Here is a 20,439-nt window from a genome sequence, read left to right as displayed (position 1 = left end):
TGCACTGGGGTAGTGGATGTAAGGTTTTGTCAACTTAGTCCTCAACATGACCTCCATTTCTTTGGATGCACTGCTGCGCTGTCTCTCCTCCGCATGTCCTGCACTGCTCGCCTGATCATTCCCCTGTCCCTCCGGAGGATGTTAACTTTAGCTCTGAGTGGCTGTTCAATGTCACTGAGGACATGTGGTGGTGTCACATACACTTTTGATTTGAGATGCCCCACAGTGTCAAATCAGGTGACCTCGGGGCCATTCCACCAGGTGGTTCAAAGCAATAACATGGTCACCAAAAAGCTCCGTCAGCCGATCAAACGCAGCATTCCTCTGAGAGTACGAACGACACGCTCACTCGCCATTTGGATATACTCGTCACTGTTAATGTTGTTGTGGAAAAAGTACAGTCCAACAATTAAACCATTTCCGACATGTTGGAATAATCTGGGTATTGCAGCGCAGAAGAACAAAAATTCTCATGCACCACAGTTTCTGACTTTTCCTTAAATTTTAACCCTTTTTTTGCCCACCGGAAAACAGGCCTGTGATCAGTCATGCATGCAATTATGCAATAAGTATGGTTTGGACTGAAGGATGATGTCCATACCAACATATGCAAATAAAGACATTTCATGAAAATATTCAATTTTAACTTTTGTGGCCACTTTTTGGAGAGTGTACTTTTTTTGATACACCCTGTAGTGTGCTGAGGCCTGGTCCTTGGAGAACACCACAGCACAAATATTAGCATGCTACGGTCAGATCCCTGGGGAACAATAGTTGGCCATGATGCAAAACTCTAGCTAGAGTGGAGATCTTCAAGAAGTGCTAGTCAGTGTTTGTGTTCAGATGGGTAAATCGGAGCTTTTTGGCTTGTGACATAAGAAATGTGCGACATGACATGATGGCATGTCTTTAAATCTTATTTAACAACAGAACAGGAAGTTATTGACTTGCGGGTGTAGTGGGCCGCCACTACTCCCTGTATAAACATTAGGCCTAAATCTATCTGTGGCGGTCCAAATGTATTTGTGGCGACACTGAGCAGGGTCCGGTCCACGAGGAACATCAGACCAAGTTCACAAAGTGCTGCGTCTGAGGCATCTTGTCTCATCATCAAAGCGTGATATGAAAGAAGGACATTGTGTTCTTAAGCGTTTGGCTTCCAGTCTGGTTGCATTTTGTGGACTCTGGCTTTTAATTTAAGTGTGATGCAACACACACCAAGCTTTTAACTTGAAAAAAACACTCCCTGTTGGCCCCATGCACCCTACAGTAAATGAGTGCCGTCATGAATGATCAACGTGTGGCCTGGATTTGCTAAGATTAGTTTTCATCTTGAGAAAGGAATTGGAAACATAGAAAGAATGCAAAGAGAGACGAGGGTGCTGTACAAGTGAGACAGTAGAAGGGTGGAGCATGAAGTATAGACGTATAAAACAAAGGCTTTATAACAGGAGGTGATGGCTCGGGGCTCAGGTCGGTAAGCGATCCTTTGGAGAGTAAGCTCAGCCTGCCAAAGAAGAATGCGGCAAACCAGTCAGGCCTCATACTTGCATTGTTCCAATACCGCAGACGTGACACTCCAGGCTGTATTGTAAATAGCTCAGACGTTTTCTCAGCTCAAATCAAAGCAATATTTTGTCCTGACAGCCGTGCACGGTGAGCGCCTGCAAACGGGACTCATCAAATACAAATATGTACATGTATGTATGTACAAATATTTCCAATACGTTAATTTATTTACTCATGGCGGACCGCAGCCCTGTGGGAAACACTGTATTATGTTTCATGTTATTTTGTTATTGAAGTCACGCTGGCAGCTGGACAGAGTTCGCGTTCTTCCAACAGGTTTTCAGCACATAAACAAAGCACAGTGTTTGGTACAGAGTGTCAACAACGGACCTGCACGACGCACCTGGGAGCTATTAATTGACTTGTTAAGGGATGTTAAGTGTTATCTGCACATGGGGTGTGTCGCGCAGGGCGTCGACCCAGCAGGTTTTCACTCACTGGCCTTAAGGAGTTGAAGAAAGCGCCGTATCACTGACATGCACTCCTTTGGTTTCATGCATTTTAGCTGACAGAAAACCAAGTGACGGCCACGGTGGACGTGGAGTTATGTCTGATGTTGATGTTCACAACATCGGCTCTGTTCAGAGATGCTAATCCTGCTCTGGGGCTAAAAAATGTCCTATTATGTAATAGTATAATCCATCTATAGGACATAACATGCACGGCATTGGGCAGACCAAGGACGCCAGCGCATTAGCACTGAAGCTAGGTTTATGCTTTTGTGTACGTTGCTTTTCCGGGCGACAGGAGGAGAGTATGCGGACGGGCGGTCGGAAGGCGATGACTGCTTCTGTTCTGGTGAAGCAGCCTCCACACCCAGGAAGGTGAATAGCTCCGTGGGTGGCGCACACAGACTGGATGGAGGGTGGCGCAACGGCCGGCAAATAATGTAACCACACACGCACGCATCCACCTGACACAAACAAAGTCCTGCTTCTGGGGACATTGTGTTCCATCAGTGACTTATACCTGCAACATTCATACAAAACCTTCCATGGAAGAAACCAGCCAACCCAAGAAGGCACACACAATCTGGTGACAACAACTCAAGGGCGGCCTAAGTGCGACCCGGGGACCATTTGCTTGTTTTTTTATTGGCTTGTGGCACATTCTAAAAATATAATTCAACAAAAAAAAATGGGGGTAGAAAAACAAAAATGGAACATTTTGCTGTAATAAATATGTTTCAATAAAGCTGAAATATTAGGAGAATAAAGTCATAATATTCTGAGAAAAAAGTCATAATTTTACTAGAATAAAGTTGAAATATTAAAAGAACAAAGTCCTGATAGTACAAGACAAAAAGTCCCAATTTTATGAGAAAAAAGTTGCAATTTTACTGGAGTAAAGTTAAAATATTAGGAGACTAAAATCACAATATTATGAGTAAAAAGTCATCATTTTATGAGAATAAAGTCATAATATTACAAGAAAAAACTTTTTACGAGAAAAAAAGTGCACGTTTGGGGAATAAAGTCGTAATAGGACGAGAAGAAAGTCAAAATATCATGGGAATAAAGTCAGACAGAAAATGTAAATGCTGAAATAGTAGGGGGGAAAAACAAGAGAAGAAAAAACGTGCAATTCAGGAGAAAAGGTTCATACTAATTATGTGCTTTTTCACAAAGCTGAGATGCGATGCGGGCTGCTTTTTCTTTCAACTTTTCAAAATCCATCCTTTGACTTTTCAGTAAAAAAAAAAAAAAAAAAAGGTTGGCCACTTTCAATAACTAGAAGACTCCGCTTAACATGCATAGCAGCACAAGAGCAACCGCCATGATGGTGGGCAGGGGCGGGTAACCAGTGACTCAAGCGCAACAACAGATGGACAAAGAATGCCCCGTTTGTGTGTTCCGCAACGTCAACACGCACAAACACACTCACACACACCAGGAAGCATAGTGATGGTGCAGTTCCAAGAAGAGCATCACGGCTAACTGCAAATCCATCATAGAAATCCCCTAACAATTATCACCAGCTCTTTTCTAACATGCCTCGACATCGTCTCGGCCGCCCTCCGCGTCACCGTGGTCGCCCGAGTTCACGACCCAGTCAGCAGAAATGCACCTGCAGCCTCCCAGCACTGCGGGCGTCCAGTGAAGCTGTCATAGACAGTTACATAAGCGTGGCTAAATGCAGACGTCTTTCACTGCGGGACACGAGGCTGGAGCGGACACATGGCATCACAACTCATCTGTGAAGTCCTCTGTGAAGGTGGACGTTTTCCTTCCACAGTATATAGAGTATAAATAAAATAGTTGAATAAAATATGAACAAAACAACTCCTTTTGTAATAAAGAGCCACATGGCTGGATAAAAGAACACCAAATGCTGGCTCTCCTCCATCATTGTCAATGGCATCAATAAGATGTCATGCAGGTATCGCCATGACTCAACACACAGAAGGCTTTTTACCGTCCCGCTCATTACGCAATAGCGTAACAACACATGTTCCAAGCTTGGATCCCTGGGGGACACCACAGCACAAATAGTGGTCTAAGGACTGAGCCGCGGGGGACACCATATCACAAACAATACTGGGCTAAGGTCTGGTCCCTGGGGGACACCGCATCACAAACTACAGTAGGCTAAGGTCTGATCCTTTGGGGACACCACACCACAAACAAAAGTGGTCTAAGGTTTGAACCCTGGGGGGACACCACACCACAAACAACAGTAGTCTAAGGTGTAGGGCCCTATAATTTCTGCGTTAATGGAATCGCTGAATTGGCCAATAAAAGAGACTCTCTACTGTTAAAGACGGAATCTCGCGGACATTGACAGTTCGAATGAAATGTAACCGTGAGAAGAAGGAACGTTAGTGTGGGGAAATAAGACCCCAGCGGACTGCTCATTCATAGCGGCGTGTCCTCACATACACTAACCAGCCCCCTACTGAACTAAACATGTCAAGGCGGCAACCAGAAACATCGGCTAAGTCGGCGAAAAAACTTTGAAACTCTCACTTGTCACCGAGCGTGAGCGTGAGTTCGTATACACCAATCGCTAGTATAAGCTAGCTGGGTCAGCTTGATTTAGCGGCGCATGCTAATGTGTGTGTGTGTGTGTGTGTGTGTGCCACTCAGGCTGAAGGAGTTGTACTTTAGTGCCTTCAACCGAGTGTTTTAGGATGGCCGCTGACTTTGTGCAAGTTGTGTGTGAAATAAGGACAGCCACAGCTGCTAGAGGCCGTCAGATAGCTATCTCACCTTGCAACAGTCAAAACCTATTTTCAACACACACCACACTTTCGGCCTTCAAATTAAGAGCGGTACACATCCTGTCTAATAGTGGTCATAAAATAAAGGCGTCATAAAAAATAGCTTACATTTTTGAGGCGATTAGAATTGAATCTGCAACTACGTCTTCATTTACCAAAAGCACAGATATGATCGTTTGAGGATTTTGTAGCAATGAAGAAAGGAAGCCAGGTAACATCCGTTTCTCAAATACTGGGCAAAATTGTATTGCATCAAAAAAAGGAAGGATTTTTGCATTTATTTAACATTCATTTTATTCACTGACACAAAAAAACACCATGTATAAAAAAAAATGTATACAAAGAAGTATAAAACGGAATTTTTAAAAAATTTAATAGAAAACCGGAATTTGGGAAAAAATAAAATGGATTTTATGGGGCCCCGAGACTTATATGGAGATACAGGTCAAGCAGGGGGATAGCGTAAACAAGATTTTCTATTCCATAGTTTCCACTTCACTGCAGCGTTCCATTCTCTTTCTGCCCTCAGTCTCCTTTTGGATAAACTGTCAAGAGACCTTCTTAATTTGTTGCTAGGGTGTTTCGTTCTAACTGGTTTCCTGTGTCGTTAGCATGCAAAGCAAAGAGGTGAGAGGATGCTGAATGGACCCACTTCCTCCAACAGACCCCATCACCATTTTCACTTTCAACTCAAAGAAAGACAAGTGAAGTGTTTGGGATATTTTACAGGCATTTTTTTTTTTTTTTTTACACTTTGTGTTTTGGCCCACAAGACCGAGATTAACCCAGTTTGTCCCGGGTTTAAGATGAAGACCAGATTAGGCGTGAATATCCTATTACCGGCTTTGCAGTCTGCACGGTGTGCATGGGCGGCGCCATCCAGGGTCGTGACCGTGCAAATTGGCGGCGTCACGCACACCATCAAGCCTGGGATTTGTGAAACGGATCCGAGTAGATTGGCTCACCAGGGCCCTATGAAATAATATTTATTTTTTCCCAAAATTCCGCTTTTTCCCTTTTACACTTATATTACCATCATAGAGTGTGTGTTTTTTGGGGCAGTTGATAAAATGCCAATTCATAAAATTCATTAAATGCAATTTTATTTATTTATTGATGCAACACATCATTGGACAATTATGACCAGTAATTCAGATGCCGGTGCAGCTTGACTAACTTCTGATGGGACGTCAACCACTGCATACATTTCTCCAAAATCCTCAACAAACTGGAATGCCCGTGCTTGTGGTGAAGAAATTCTAATTGTAATGCAAGATATTTCTTATGACACCTTTATTTTGCATGCACAATTAGACAGGATGTGGCACTTATTTTGGAGGACGGAATTATGTGTCAAAGGGTCCCTGACATGATCAACTTAACCATCGTATATATTACGGGTGGGGGAAATAATCAATTCTTAGATGCATCGCGATGCGGACATTGACGATGATTATTCCATTCATGAATGTCAGTAATCCATGCTGATGAAACAAAGAAAAACGGAACAAAAAGACGGAAAGCGGAAGTGGTGGTGCACCTAAGACGCTAAGACGCTATTCTCTGATGAGAAAAAATGTAACCTTGACAGTCCAGATGGCTTCCAACGCTACCGGCATGACGAGGAGATCCCACCTGAGATGTTTTTTACCCGGTACAGTGGAGGGGAGGTCCATCATGATCTGGGTTGCTTTTTCATTCAGTGGAACACTGGAGCTTCAGGTGGTGCGGGGTCGTCAAACGGCGGCCGCTTACATGCAGACGTTGCAGCGGGCATCCCTCATGACTGAGGGCCCTCGTCTGTGTGGTAACAGCTGACCAAGGACTTCTTCAGGGAGAATAACATCACTCTTTTGGACCATCCTGCATGATTTCCCTCATTTAAATCCCATAGAGAACATTTGGGGATGGATGGCAAGGGAAGTTTATAAAATGTCCATCAGTTCCAGACAGTTGATGCCCTTGGTGAAGCCATCTTCACCACTTGGAGCAATGTTCCCACTCGCCTCCTGGAAACACTCGCATCAAGCATGCCCAAAGCCATTTTTGAAGTGATGAACAAGAACGGTGGAGCTCCTCATTACTGAGTCCTACTGACAACATCTTTTCTTCTGCTTTGGAGAGTTTTTTGTTATTTTTTGAGCGATGGTCTTAAACTTTTGATCAGCTGATAAACAGCCTATTTCAGTTTAATTGTTGTTTTCAATCAATGACTTTTTCAAAGTGCTTTTTGTCTCACTCCCCCTTCTTGTTTTGCATATTGTAGCTCTACTTAAAACCTCGTTAAGATCCAAATGTGAAAAATGCTAATTCTAGCAATTTTTCTACTGGTCTTAAGATTTTGATCAGGAGTGTATAAGAATGAAACCAAAATAGTCTCATTTTTATTGCTACATTGGTGCTGTTTTATGCAGTTCAAATTAATGTTTCTGCCACTTTCGTTTTTGAGATATTACAGTTTATTTTATAGGTCAACCCAAGTTGACCAGGTGATGACGTCATCGACACTCCGCATTCTCTGAATGAAACCAAAATAGTCTCATTTTTTATTGCTACGTTGGTGCCGTTTTGTGCCGTTAAAATGAACCTTTGTGCTGCTTTCGTTTTTGAGATATTACAGTTTATTTTAGAGGTTTACCAAAGTTCACCCAGCCCTTAACATGGTCAGAATGAAACCAAAATAGTCTCATTTTTAGTGCTACGTTAGTGCTGTTTTGTGCATTTAAAATGAACGCTTGTGCTGTCATACTTTTTGAGTTATTAAAGATTTAATTTTCCAGTGATCACATAATCAGGTGATGACGTCATCGCCAACCGGCATTCTCCGAATGAAACCAAAACAGTCTCATTCTTTCAAAATTCAAAAAGTCAAGCGGTAGACCTGAAAAACGCAGGATGGTTCAAAAGAGTCAGCTAATTCCTCTGGAAGAAGTCCTTTGTCAAGTGCAGCGTTGTCCCCTGCAACATCTCCACATAGCCGGCTGACGTTTGAAGCCCCTGCACAACCTGAAGCCCCATTGTTGACCCAAAAAAATGTCACTGGGCCTGAGCCGGAGGATCCGATTGGTCAAGACACGGGACAATCCTTGACCCAAACAAAAGGTTGTTACAGGTGCAGAGTGCAGTCCAATGAACATCAAACGCCACCTGCCAGAGAAGGCTTTTTAAGGAGAAAAAAGATGTTTAAAGGCCTCGTCTCCTAAAACGTCACAAAATTGGCCATTAAGTCAAAATATTTTGAGAATTATTTTTTTTTACACGAATAAAGTTGAAATAGATAAAAAAAAAAACAGAAATTGAAAAAAAAATGGCAAAATACATACAGTATGTCACAAAAGTGAGTACACCCCTCACATTTCTGCAAATATTTTATTATATCTTTTCATGGGACAACACTGAAGAAATGAAACTTTGCTACAATGTAAAGTAGTCAGTGTACAGCTTGTATAACAGTGTAAATTTACTGTCCCCTCAAAATAACTCAATACACAGACCTTAATGTCTAAACTGCAGGCAACAAAAGTGAATACACCCCTAAGTGAAAATGTCCAAATTGGGCCCAATTAGCCATTTTCTTTCCCCAGTGTCATGTGACCCATTAGTGTTACAAGGTCTCAGGTGTGAATGGGGAGCAGGTGTGTTAAATTTGGTTTTATCACTCTCACACTCTCTCATACTGGTCACTGGAAGTTTAACATGGCACCTCATGGCAAAGAACTCTCTGAGGATCTGAAAAAAAGAATTGTTGCGCTACACGAAGATGGCTTAGGCTATAAGAAGATTGCCAACACTCTGAAACTGAGCAGCAGCACGGTGGCCAAGACCATACAGCGGTTTAACATCACAGGTTCCACTCAGAACAGGCCTCGCCATGGTCGACCAAAGAAGTTGAGTGCACGTGCCCAGCGTCATATCCAGAGGTTTTCTTTGGAAAATAGACGCCTGAGTGCTGCCAGCATTGCTGCAGAGGTTGAAGGGATGGGTGGTCAACCTGTCAGTGCTCAGACCATACGTCGCACTCTGCATCAAATTGGTCTGCATGGCTGTCATCCCAGAAAGAAGCCTCTTCTAAAGATGATGCATAAGAAAGCCCGATAACAGTTTGCTGAAGATAAGCAGACTAAAGACATGGATTACTGGAACCATGTCCTGTGGTCTGATGAGACCAAGATAAACTTATTTGGTTCAGATGGTGTCAAGCGTGTGTGGCGGAAACCAGGTGAGGAGTACAAAGACGAGTGTGTTTTACCTACAGTCAAACATGGTGGTGGGAGTGTCATGGTCTGGGGCTGCATGCGTGCTGCCGGCACTGGGGAGCTACAGTTCATTGAGGGAACCATGAATGCCAACATGTAGTGTGACATCCTGAAGCAGAGCATGATCCCCTCCCTTCGGAAACTGGGCCGCAGGGCAGTATTCCAACATGACAACGACCCCAAACACACCTCCAAGACAACCACTGCTTTGCTAAAGAAGTTAAGGGTGAATGTGATGGACTGGCCAAGCATGTCTCCGGACCTAAATCCTATTGAGCATCTGTGGGGCATCCTCAAACTGAAGGTGAAGGAGCACAAGGTCTCTAACATCCACCAGCTCCGTGATGTCGTCATGGAGGAGTGGAAGAGGATTCCAGTGGCAACCTGTGAAGCTCTGGTGAACTCCATGCCCAAGAGGGTTAAGGCAGTGCTGGAAAATAATGGTGGCCACACAAAATATTGACACTTTGGCCCAATTTGGACATTTTCACTTGGGGTGTATTCACTTTTGTTGCCTGCATTTTAGACATTAACGTCTGTGTATTGAGTTATTTTGAAGGGAACAGTAAACTTACACTGTTATACAAGCTGTACACTGACTACTTTACATTGTAGCAAAGTTTCATTTTTTCAGTGTTGTCCCATGAAAAGATATAATAAAATATTTGCAGAAATGTGAAGGGTGTACTCACTTTTGTGACATACTGTATATTTACAAAAATAATGTCAAAATATTAAGTAAAATTATGATTTTTTCATACATTTTATTTCTATTTTAGTTTTTTTTTTTAGCTATGGTCTTAAGCTTTCGATCAACTGATTAACAGTCTATTTCACTTTAATGCTTCTTTGCAACAAATATTTTTTCATCTCATTCCCATTTCTTCTTTTTGCATTTCTGATGATGTAAAGGCAGCGTGAAGGCCAAAGGGGGGGTCCATTAACCATAATGCAACACTGGCCTGACCGTACTTTGTGTGTGTGCATGCGTGTGTGTGAGAGAGACTGACCTCTAATGACGTGGGGGCCGAGCCATATTTATCTGCAAAGACAAAAGGAGAAATATTTGTTAAATGTGGTGGAAAAAGTATTTGATTGAGTAAGCTTACGCCCTTACAAATATAAGAACCCTAAGAGACCTTTAGAAATACTTATTTACCTGTATCTAATACATATTTATTATGGCTAGACTCTTAAATGTCTCTTTAGGTTGGAATAAAAGCTGGCAATGAAAGTATTGCATGTATTTTCTTCCCACACAGCCAGGTTGTTAGAAATGTAGGCCAGTGAATAAAAGCGTCATGCATTAACGCTCAAGTGTGCACAAGGCGCTCTCTGTCCCGCAGCCTGGCTGAGGAGACGGCGACTTGTCCGATGGACGTCGTCTCCATGAGGACGGGCAAACCTTGTCGGGCGTGTCGGCAGGATGAGGGTGCGGTGGTGAGAATGTGTTTGTTTAACTGCCATGCCGTTTTATTTGATATCCGCCATTGTGCCCAGGTGCTGAGCTTCCATCCTCACACTCGGCACACTCGCAATGCTCAGCACAGCAAAACCTCTCATCGCTAATTTATTTCATTCATTACGTTACATTTAGGTTCCATGTTTATATAGAACACAATATTCTGTGTGCCCTGGGGTTGTCTTTTCAAAAATGGCTGGGATTGAATGGGTTAATAATATCCTCACTTGGCACAAGTGTTAAGACGTTAACTACTGTAAAAAAAATATATATATATAATAAATACTTTTTTTTAAGTTAGTTTCCTTGCTGCACTTTATCCTACTTCAGGAACAAGTGGTGCTAAATGAATAAATTAAAAACATACAAAAAGCCAATGAAAAAGCACAAAAAAATCTCTTATTAACATAACAAGTGTAAAAAGAAATTAACCACGGACAAAAAGTGTCTATTCTTCTTTGTCTCTCATGTTATTTTGATGCTTCATTATGCTTTTTCAGGGGGGACAAATGTCACAAAGTGTCAAAAAGCCAAAGAAAAGGCAAGCAAACGTACCTTTAGTGGTACCAGCCATTAAAATGGATCAATAAACTGAAGAAACAAGGGTGGTCTAATCATTTTTTCACTGACTGTAGTTGTAGTTATTCAGCATTACCAGTTGGTGGTGTCTTGTCTGTTTTCAGCTACCTATTACGTTGCTCTGTGATGGGTTTTTTAGCTCTTTCTTTTAAAATACTGTAAGAATGGTATGTGGAATGGTAACACCCCTCTCCCACGATTTCTATGGCGCAGGTAAGTTCATTGTGAGCTCTGTTGTTACTCTGCTTGCTAATAAAGAGTTACTTCTTCCTCACAGGCTTGTGAGTGGCACAATATTAACTACATCATTCAGCAATGTTGCAATTTTGCGACGTTGGCACTAAAAGCTCTATATTGGTTTCCAATGTAGTGAAAAAAACGATACCAATGTTGGCCAATGTCACATTTTTACGCCAATATTATCAGACAACCCTAATTTTAAGTTTGGAGACACACTTTTCCAAATGAAAGCACCTGAGGGGTGTTTGACTGGATGTGTAGACTTTTTTTTTGTAACTTTATTTGTACTGTAAAAGGAACCAATGAGTCATCATCTTTTCTCATATTTATTCCGTCTGACATCACTGACTGTTGATGCTGCTGGTCAACATGCTGGACAAACATGGCCGCCACATTGCCAGCTTGTTATTGGCTCGTGTGTGTGTGTGTGTGTCCATGTAGGTTGCATAAGCGGCGCTTTTCATTCTGGCACGGCAAGCTTAATTCATCTCATGTCTCGCTCGTCACCCTAATAAGAAGTGGGACAGGCCAAAATGTCCCAAAAATACCTCGGACTGGAGGCGGAGTAAAGGACTCCCACATGCCCCAGAGTGCATCTGCAGCACACACCTCTTTTTTTTCATTGGCCCGAGAGAAAAGTCAACACGCTTTCCAGTGTTCCCCGCAGGACTGCAATCTATCGGTGGCCCATAGTTACTTCTTTCGTTTTTTTTTTATCATGTCAAAAGACGGAGCAACCTGTGAGTACAGTCGTCCCTCTTTTATTGCGACTAATTGGTTTCAGACGCGACTGTGGTAAGTACATTTCCGCAAAGCAGGATTCAATATTAATAAACACAATATTTTGTGTATACGGGTTTTAACATTATTTGAACCGTGTAGACATGAAATAACACCCGTAAAGTCTATTATTCTTTGTTTACATCACATTGCGCAGACGGCCGTCGCTAGCATAGCAAGGCAGCGCGCGACTAGGTAGCATCTCCAATTTACTTCTTCTAAACTTACAAAAGTGTTTCAAACGGAGTGGGGAAAAAGGACAAAGAAGCCAAAAACGTACCACTTCCACACGGAATGAGAGGAGAACCTTTTTTGTTAAATGTTTCAGATCATCACACAAATCTAAATAATAGTCAATGACAACACAACTGAACACAAGATGCAGTTTTTAAATGAAACTTTTTATTATAAAAAAAATCCAAACTACATGGCCCTGTGTGAAAAAGTGATTGTGCCCCCCCACCCCCTGTTAAAGCATAACATAACTGAGATTAATTGAGATCTATCAGTGTGGAAAAGGTTATCAAGCCATTTCTAAAGCTTTGGGACTCCAGCAAACCACAGTGAGAGCCATTATCCACAAATGGTGAACCCATGAAACAGTGGTGAACCTTCCCAGGTGTGGCCGGCCAACCAAAATGACCCCAAGAGTGCAAAGACGACTCATCGAAGAGGTCACAAAAGACCCCACAACAACATCCAAAGAACTGCAGGCCTCACTTGCCCCAGTTAAGGTCAGAGTTCATGACTCCACCATAAGAAAGGCACTGGGCAAAAACGGCCTGCATGGCAAAGTTCCAAGACCAAAACCACTGCTGAACAAAAACAACATTAAGGCTCGTCTCAATTTTGCCAGAAAACATCTTGATGATCCCGAAGACCTTTGGGAAAATACTCAAAAGTTGAACTTTTTGGAAGGTGTGTGTCCCATTACATCTGGCATGAAAGTAACGCCGCATTTCAGAAAAAGAACATCACAGCAACAGTAAAGTATGGTGGTGGTAGTGTGATGGCCTGGGGCTGTTTTGCTGCTTCAGGACCTGGAAGACTTGCTGTGATAAACGGAAGCATGAATTCTGCTGAAGGAGAATGTCAACTTGGATTCTGCAGCAGGACAATGGATGAAGACTTTGGAGTGGTCTAGTCCAAGTCCTGACCTGAATCCTATTGAGATGCTGTGGCATGACCTTCAAAAGGCGCTTCATGCTGGAAAATGCTGTTACACCCACGGTGTAAGAAGGAGAGGTTCCGCAGGTCCTTCATACCGACCGCTGTCAGGCTCTACAACACCTGCACCACTTGAACCATGTGTCACTATGTATTCTTTACTTGCGTATCTTGCTTGCTGCTGTAACAAGTGAATTTCCCTGCTGTGGGATAAATAAAGTACAATACAAAAGCCTCCAATGTGGCTGAATGACAACAATTCTGCTAAATTCCTCCCCAGCGCTGGAAGAGACTCATTGCAAGTTATCACAAACGCTTGATTGCAGTTGTTGCTGCTAAGGGGGGCCAACCACTTATTAGGTTTAGGGGGCAATCACATTTTCACACAGGGCCATGCCGCCCCTTAATGATACTAAGTTTCATTTAAAAACTGCGTTTTGCGTTCAGTTGTGTTGTCATTGACTAATATTTACATTTGTTTGATGATCTGAAACATTTAAGTGTGACAAACATGCAAAAAAAAAAAAAATCAGAAAGGGGGCAAACACTTTTTCACACCACAGTAACTTGTCTTTCAATATGTTTTGACTAATAATAGGCCACAGGCAACCACGAAACAGCCATAATTTATTAGTTAATTATTTTTCTGAAAAAAACGCAATTAGTGAGGGACAACTGTACTTTTAAATGAGGGCGGGGCCCACAGCAGGACCTGTTGCTCGTTGAGAAGGGCAGTATGTGCAGTCATGTCGGAGTCGCCAATAGTGTCTTCACTAGTCGCTTTTTTTTTTTAAACAACTATCTAGAATGGTCTGATTACTTGCTAGATATAGCGACCATTGATCGCTCTTACTACATCTTCTTGTTCTCTGGCAGACCAGGTGTGTTCTAATGTATTTATGAGCTAGAGCAAACCAGGAGCACACATCAAATTTATCTGTGGCAGTCCTAACCCTAAAAATAATAATAAAATGTTGTATTTCGGGCAGTGCCAAGATGCTGTATGGAGTCGGGGTGACGTGAAATATGGGATGTTATGGGATGGCGTTGTGTTTTTCACACAAAAGGAACATATGGGACTTGAGCAGGACACCCGATATGTACGATTACTTCTTTCATCCATGTTTGACAACGCCGCAGGTGCTTTGAATGCTTACCTGCAATGTGCAAACAGTGAAAATGACACATACCACACACCATATTGCATACACCTGCACCACGCAAGATAATATTCGAGTGTTTTCTTCTTAAAAGTATTTCACACATGCATTATTACGTTTATAAAGGCAGACTTTAGTGTTGGGAACCTTTTCAAGTTGTCTTTCAGTAGCATTTTTAGCAGTCATACAAGAGTAAGGAGAAGTTAAGCACCACCATCATCGTACTGTTGTTGAAGTATGGGGTTTTGGTTATTATAGTTAAAATATTAGACTTTTGTGTGAGTGTCTGCAATGATATGACATTTCCAGGTGAGCTGAGTGTTTGCTGCAGGTAATTAAGGTGGTCTCCTTTCAGTCACATGGTGCATTGTTGACTGACAACCTAAGCATGGAGTGGATCTATAGAATTATGAGACAACACGGTAGATGCCAGCAAAACAAAGAAATGCAGCAAAGGGGTGGCACAATGTTACACTGTTTATGTTAAAAATGCTGAAGTGGCTGCTTAGAAGGCCGTGAAGGTACCTGTGCTACGTTCAAGGTCCAGTTTCACCGTGCCGTCCCTGCAGATCCTCACATCCCCGGGTCCCTGGACCGGCCGCGGGTAGTCCGCAGCGGCGGACTTGGAGCCTTTCCGCCGCGGTCTCTTCTGCCCCAGACTCCGGCAGCACTGGTAGCATACGGCCCAGGCCTGCTCCTCGTTGATGGGCTGGCTGTACAGGGACAGGATGTCCTCCAGGGACACGTCCTCGACTCCGTCCGCCGAGTCCATGTCGCTGACGTCCCCGGGCCCAGCGGCGCTAAAATCCGCGGCGAAATCGCGGAGAATGGTGGGCGAAGTCAGCATTCCGTCATCGGTGCCCGGTTGCTCGGCCATTCTTGTGTTATTTCACCGACATGTTGTCGGTTAGGAGAGGACGATAAAACTAAGATAACTCTGTTCTTACACGTTCCAACGACAGTACTGGATTGCGGTGTTATGCTGGAGTTGCTACACCTACGGATGATACTAATGGACTGAACGATGGACTAACGGCTAGCTGGCAATTCAAGCTAGCCGACTGCAGCCTTCCGCGCGGCCATAGCGCCAGCCGGTTTAAACCGGATATTTAAACACTACTTCCGCTTGTAAGTGTAATATTTGTTATTTTTCAAGGTTTCCAAAAAAGACGAGCATATATATTCTAGGAATATTCACAGTGTGACTTTACCAAATGGCTGTAAATAAATAAATTAAAACATAAGTAATATATTTATGATAGTAAAAGGTCTTCTATTTGACGGGAGTGCCCTGCTGCTTTTAAAGCTATCTAGTCAAAGATCCTCTATATCACTTTTTTATAATTCTTTCCATTTTATTTCAGGTGTTTCAGATGTACCTTGATGCCTTAAGTGAGTTTCTGTGCAATGTATTTATTATATATTCTAAGAATATGCTATAATATTCTGTGTACCACTGAGGTCTACTGTGGTTGTTTTTAGTATTTTACAAATAAAGTTGGATTGTATAACAGGAGTAATCTTGCTTTGGTTCTGCTGTTTTTAAGAACCTACTTCAACAATACAAGTCAAAGATCGTCTACGTAAGTTGGAATAAATACACCGGTAGTGAATAAGGAAGAACAACATTGAAATTTTTTTGTGATTTATTTATGCTGAAGCGTTCATTGGCGACGATGATGATCAAGGAGTTACGAAGGAATGGTAGGGTCAACACCTCCCTCTGCTGGCCACTCAGCAGATGGCATCGTTTCGGACTGGGCAGTTTATTTTAGGAAAAGACTTTTTTCCCCCCAAACTCTGCGCTGCTGCCGGACATGCACATTAGTGAGATGCGAGAAGAACACAGAGGAACATCACATAAAGGAACAGAAAGTCTTGATGAGTTTTAGGCACATGCGGGTGTTTCTCCAAAGGTCTCCTACAAACAGCACTTGTGGTTGTCTTCCAATATAAACCATCTATGTAGCAACTACTCAGACGCACAAGAAGGTTGCACAAAGAAGCTGATTACCAGGAGTGTGTGTAACATAGTGATGATACACCATGACAACAAACAGGGCGCCGGCGGGTCGTTGGTGACCCTCCTCATCCTCCCCAACACACACTTTGCTTTGGCATGCACACAAATGTGTCTTGTAAACATCATCACTGCTTGGAAACTTCCTCTTCCCATTATGGAGCTGCTGTGGTCTTCATCTGCCATCAGCGGAAGCTTCAGGGTCTGCTTGGCTGCTGATGCTGATGGACTGCACCTCCTTACTCAGGGCACTGGCCTCCTTGGACGCCTTCCTCTTGGACTCTCGCGTGGCTTGCTGTTGAGATGGAATCAAAAGACTGTCACGTCATCTTCATCTCACTTCCTTAGGAGGATAAAGGAACACCTTAACAAGAAAACATTGAAGGACAGACCAGTGCGCCCTCTGCTGGAAATTCATAATAAAGCAGGGCAAAACCAGCAACTATCATACTCTAAACGCCATTAAACAAAATACCTTTTTGACTAACGCTCTTGTCATATAAAGGATCTTTGACTAGCTGTAGGTCCTCAAAAACAGCAAAGCGCTCCTGTCATATGTAAAGGCTCTTTGACTAGCTAGGTCCTCAAAAACAGCACCACACTCCTGTTTAATATAACATCTTTGACTAAAAGTAGGTCCTCAAAAACAGCACAGCGCTGCTGTCATATATAAAAGGATCTTTGACTAGCTGTAGGTCCTCAAAAACAGCACAGCGCTCCTGTCATATGTAAAGGCTCTTTGACTAGCAGTAGGTCCTCAAAAACAGCACAACACTCCTGTTTAACACAACACTTCTCTTTAACTAGAAGTCGGTCCTCAAAAACAGCACAGCATTCCTTGACATACAGAGGGTCTTTTAATAGCAGCAGGTCCTCAAAAACAGCACAGCGCTCCTGTTTAATAGAAGATCTTTGACTAAAAGCAGGTCCTCAAAAACAGCAGAGCGCTGCTGTCACATATAAAGGATCTTTGAATAGCCGTAGGGTTTCAAAAACAGCAGAGGTCTGCTGTCAAATATAAAAGATATTTGAATAGCAGTAGGTCCTCAAAAAACAGCAGAGTGCTGCTGTTATATAGGGGACATTTGACTAAAATTTTTGCAGTCGTTTCTTAAAAAAATATCAGAGTGGTCTTGTCATATATAAAGGATCTTAAACTAGAAGTAGGTCCTCAAAAACAGCACAGCATTCCTTGACATATAAAGGGTCTTTGACTAGCAGCAGGTCTTCAAAAACAGCACAGTGCTCCTGTTTAATAGAAGATCTTTGACTAAAAGCAGGTCCTCAAAAACAGCAGAGCACTGCTGTCACAGAGGATCTTTGAATGGCTGTAGGTCTTCAAAAACAGCAGAGCTCCACTGTCAAATGTAAAGGATCTTTGAATCGTAGTAGGTCCTCAAAAACAGCAGAGGGCTGCTGTTATATAGGGGATGTTTGACTAGCGTGTTTGCAGTTGTTTCTTAAAAATAGCAGAGCGCTCATATTACACATATAAGGTCTTTGACTAGCATTTTTGAAATAGGTCCTTACAAACAGCAAAGTGCTCCTGTCATATAGGGGATCTTTGACTAATATTTTTGCAGTTGGTCCTGAAAGGCAGCAGAGTGAGTCTGACCAAGAGAGTATCTTTGACTAGAAATTTGCATCATGTCCTTAAAAACAGCAGAGTGCTTCTGTCATATGCAAAGGATCTTTAACTAGCAGCAGATCCTTAAAACAGCAGTGCTCCTGTCTAATGTAAATGGTCTTTGACGTAAAAATATAATTTTTGATGTCGTTTTCCATTCCAATGAAAGAAATGGGATGAAAGTAAAGGTTATGGGTGTATACGTGATATTTGTTCTTGTTGTAGTGATGGGAGGTGTTTTGCTACTTACATCACTAAAAGATCGTCTTTGCCTCCTCTGATGGTTGCAGTTCGTGGTGCTGCTCAGGTTCTGCTTGCCACATTGGGTTCCTGTGGTCACCATCCTCTTGGCCTCAAAAGTCTTACCTAGCGAAGACGATAGCAAAGATGAAGACGGAGATGGAGATGGAGCCTGGTGAGATGTTCTTACTGGTGGACACCGGAAGAGGAGTCTCCACGTCCGTGTTGGTCAGCCACGTCGACTCCGTCTCTCTGGTCCAGCTCTCATGGTACCTCGGTTCGATGATCGCGTCCGCCCTGCTCCCCCCGCAGCCCATCTGGAAATGTCATCCGCCACAGGTGCTCCAAACGCGGATCGTATCGGATCGTCTCGGTTGGTCCCCGGACGTCTACATGCGCCTTTCATGGTTCCATCTTCATTCTGGTTCTGGTCCTGGCGTTGCTGCCTGGTCCCTCAGACGGCATCAGCTGACCCGCGTGACAACACGCCGTGCGTCATCCGGCGGTGGGGGCGTGGTCAGATGAAAGTGGGGCCATGCGCAGCGCTGATTGGCTGGGAGGTGAAGTTATCATCATCAGTGGGAACGTCTTCATAATGCACACACGAGGCAATATATTAGGCACACCTTACAATTTGACATTTTTAATTCAAATATTATATAGTCATATTTTGTGAGCTTATTAAGTTAAGTGAGAAGCCCTCGACATTCAAATACATATTTAACACTAAGTAAAAATAACGCTACATCATCGAACATGTTATCTATCATGGTTATTAATTATCTAATCGCTGTTTTGTGGTTGAATGCAACCTACTGATTAAAAAAAAAACGCATATTGGCCTAAATGAAGCATTTCCAAGCATAAAAGGGCTAAATGTACTAACTAAATGAACTAAAATATAAATAAAAGACACAAGATTCCTCTGGGAACACATTTACTGTGACACTCCTCAAGCAGCAGTTTTATTTACGTCTTAAATGGCGTATCTACTCTTATTTTGTCTACTATATTGGTTAATACAGGTGCAAAGCCATTTTAAGCCTCCGTTACGCAGAAGTATAACGGCGGTTCAGAGTACGCAGCCTTCTTGGAGTCCATCAGAGGGGTGCTGGAAAGCACCCCAACTGGTGACTCCGTCGTTTTGCTGGGAGACTTCAACGCCCGTGTGGGCAATGACAGTGTGACCTGGCGCGATTGGGAGCAACGGCCTCTGCGATCTGAACCCGTGCGGTGTGATGTTGTTGGACTTCTATGCGAACCTCAGTTTGTCCATCACAAACACCATGTTACAACATAAGGATGTCCACAAGTGCACATGGCACCAGGAGCTGTCAACTGATCACCACCTGGTGATGAGTTGGATTAGATTGCGGCGGGGAGGATGCCGGACAGACCTGGGAGACCCAAACGTGTAGTGAGGGTGTGCTGGGAACGTTTGGCAGAGTCTCCGGCAGAGTCTCCGGTTCGTAGAGTTCAGCTCTCACCTCCGGCAGAGCTTCGCCTGCATCCCGGGGGAGGACGAGGATATCGAGTCCGAATGGGCTCTATTCCGTGCCTCCATTGCTGAGGCAGCCGATCGGAGCTGCGGCCGCAAGGTGGTCGGTGCCAGTCGTGGCGGCAAGCCCCGAACCCGATGGTGGACACCAGAGGTTAGGGCTGCCGTCAAGCTGAAGAAGGAGTCCTATCGAGCATGAATGGCTTGCGGGACTCCTGAAGCAGCTGACCGGCAGGCCAAGCGGCACGCGGTTTCGGCAATGGTCAAGGCAAAAACTCGGTTGTGGGAGGAGTTCGGTGAAGCCATGGAGCATGATTTTCAGTCGGCCTCGAAGAGGTTTTGGCAAACCGTCCGCCGCCTCAGAAAGGGAAAGCAGTGCCCGGTCCACACTGTTTACAGTGGGGACGGGGGCCTGCTGACCTTGACTGAGGATATAGTCGGATGGTGGAAGGAATACTTTGAGGCCCTTCTCAATCCCACTGACATACCTTCCATCGATGAAGAAGTGTCTGAGGACACAAACGCGGACAGTTCCATCACCGTGGCTGAGGTATCTGGGGTAGTCAAAACGCTCCCCAGTGGCAAAGCTCTGGGAGTGGACGAGTTTCGCCCTGAATTTTT

At 43.5% G+C, this 20,439-nt stretch overlaps 2 protein-coding genes across 5 annotated transcripts in view; both read right to left on the bottom strand.

The window, feature by feature from the left end:
• The window catches only part of spire1a (spire-type actin nucleation factor 1a), a 33,869-nt gene extending 18,410 nt beyond the window's left edge, over positions 1 to 15,459 (bottom strand). For 2 of the 3 annotated variants that reach the window (XM_054764423.1, XM_054764424.1), the window contains exons 1-2: positions 14,959 to 15,459; positions 10,056 to 10,087 (exon numbers count right to left, since the gene is read on the bottom strand). In XM_054764423.1, coding sequence (XP_054620398.1) covers positions 10,056 to 10,087; positions 14,959 to 15,310 — 384 coding nt within the window. In that variant the 5' untranslated portion in view covers positions 15,311 to 15,459. The remainder of the gene's footprint in view (positions 1 to 10,055; positions 10,088 to 14,958) is intronic. The other variant, XM_054764425.1, reaches the window with a different exon arrangement.
• A 195-nt stretch (positions 15,460 to 15,654) lies between these two features.
• si:ch211-215i13.3 (brain and acute leukemia cytoplasmic protein) lies at positions 15,655 to 18,898 on the bottom strand. Of its 2 annotated transcripts, none has more exons than XM_054764446.1 (3): positions 18,594 to 18,898; positions 18,331 to 18,446; positions 15,655 to 16,748 (listed from the first exon to the last, which is right to left on the bottom strand). In XM_054764446.1, exons 1-3 carry the CDS (start codon positions 18,724 to 18,726, stop codon positions 16,629 to 16,631), a joined length of 369 nt encoding a protein of 122 aa, XP_054620421.1. In that variant the 5' UTR covers positions 18,727 to 18,898; the 3' UTR covers positions 15,655 to 16,628. The 2 variants fall into 2 exon arrangements, with proteins under 2 accessions (XP_054620421.1, XP_054620422.1); XM_054764447.1 differs by having other exon boundaries at positions 18,511 to 18,822.
• Between the last annotated feature and the right edge of the window lie 1,541 nt (positions 18,899 to 20,439).

The sequence above is a fragment of the Dunckerocampus dactyliophorus genome, chromosome 20, assembly GCF_027744805.1.
Source record: "Dunckerocampus dactyliophorus isolate RoL2022-P2 chromosome 20, RoL_Ddac_1.1, whole genome shotgun sequence".
Classification (NCBI taxonomy): domain Eukaryota; kingdom Metazoa; phylum Chordata; class Actinopteri; order Syngnathiformes; family Syngnathidae; genus Dunckerocampus; species Dunckerocampus dactyliophorus.
Note: the sequence above shows the minus strand (reverse complement) of the source record. Positions and strands in the feature narration are given on the sequence as shown.

Bases quoted from the DNA above. Each gene is read 5' to 3' on its own strand.
- si:ch211-215i13.3 (XM_054764446.1), bottom strand. From the start codon at position 18,726: ATGAAAGGCGCATGTAGACGTCCGGGGACCAACCGAGACGATCCGATA. The intron at 18,447-18,593 runs GTACCATGAGAG...CGTCTTCGCTAG, and splicing joins GACGCGATCATCGAACCGAG to GTAAGACTTTTGAGGCCAAG. The intron at 16,749-18,330 runs GTAAGTAGCAAA...CCATCTCAACAG, and splicing joins AAAGACGATCTTTTAGTGAT to CAAGCCACGCGAGAGTCCAA.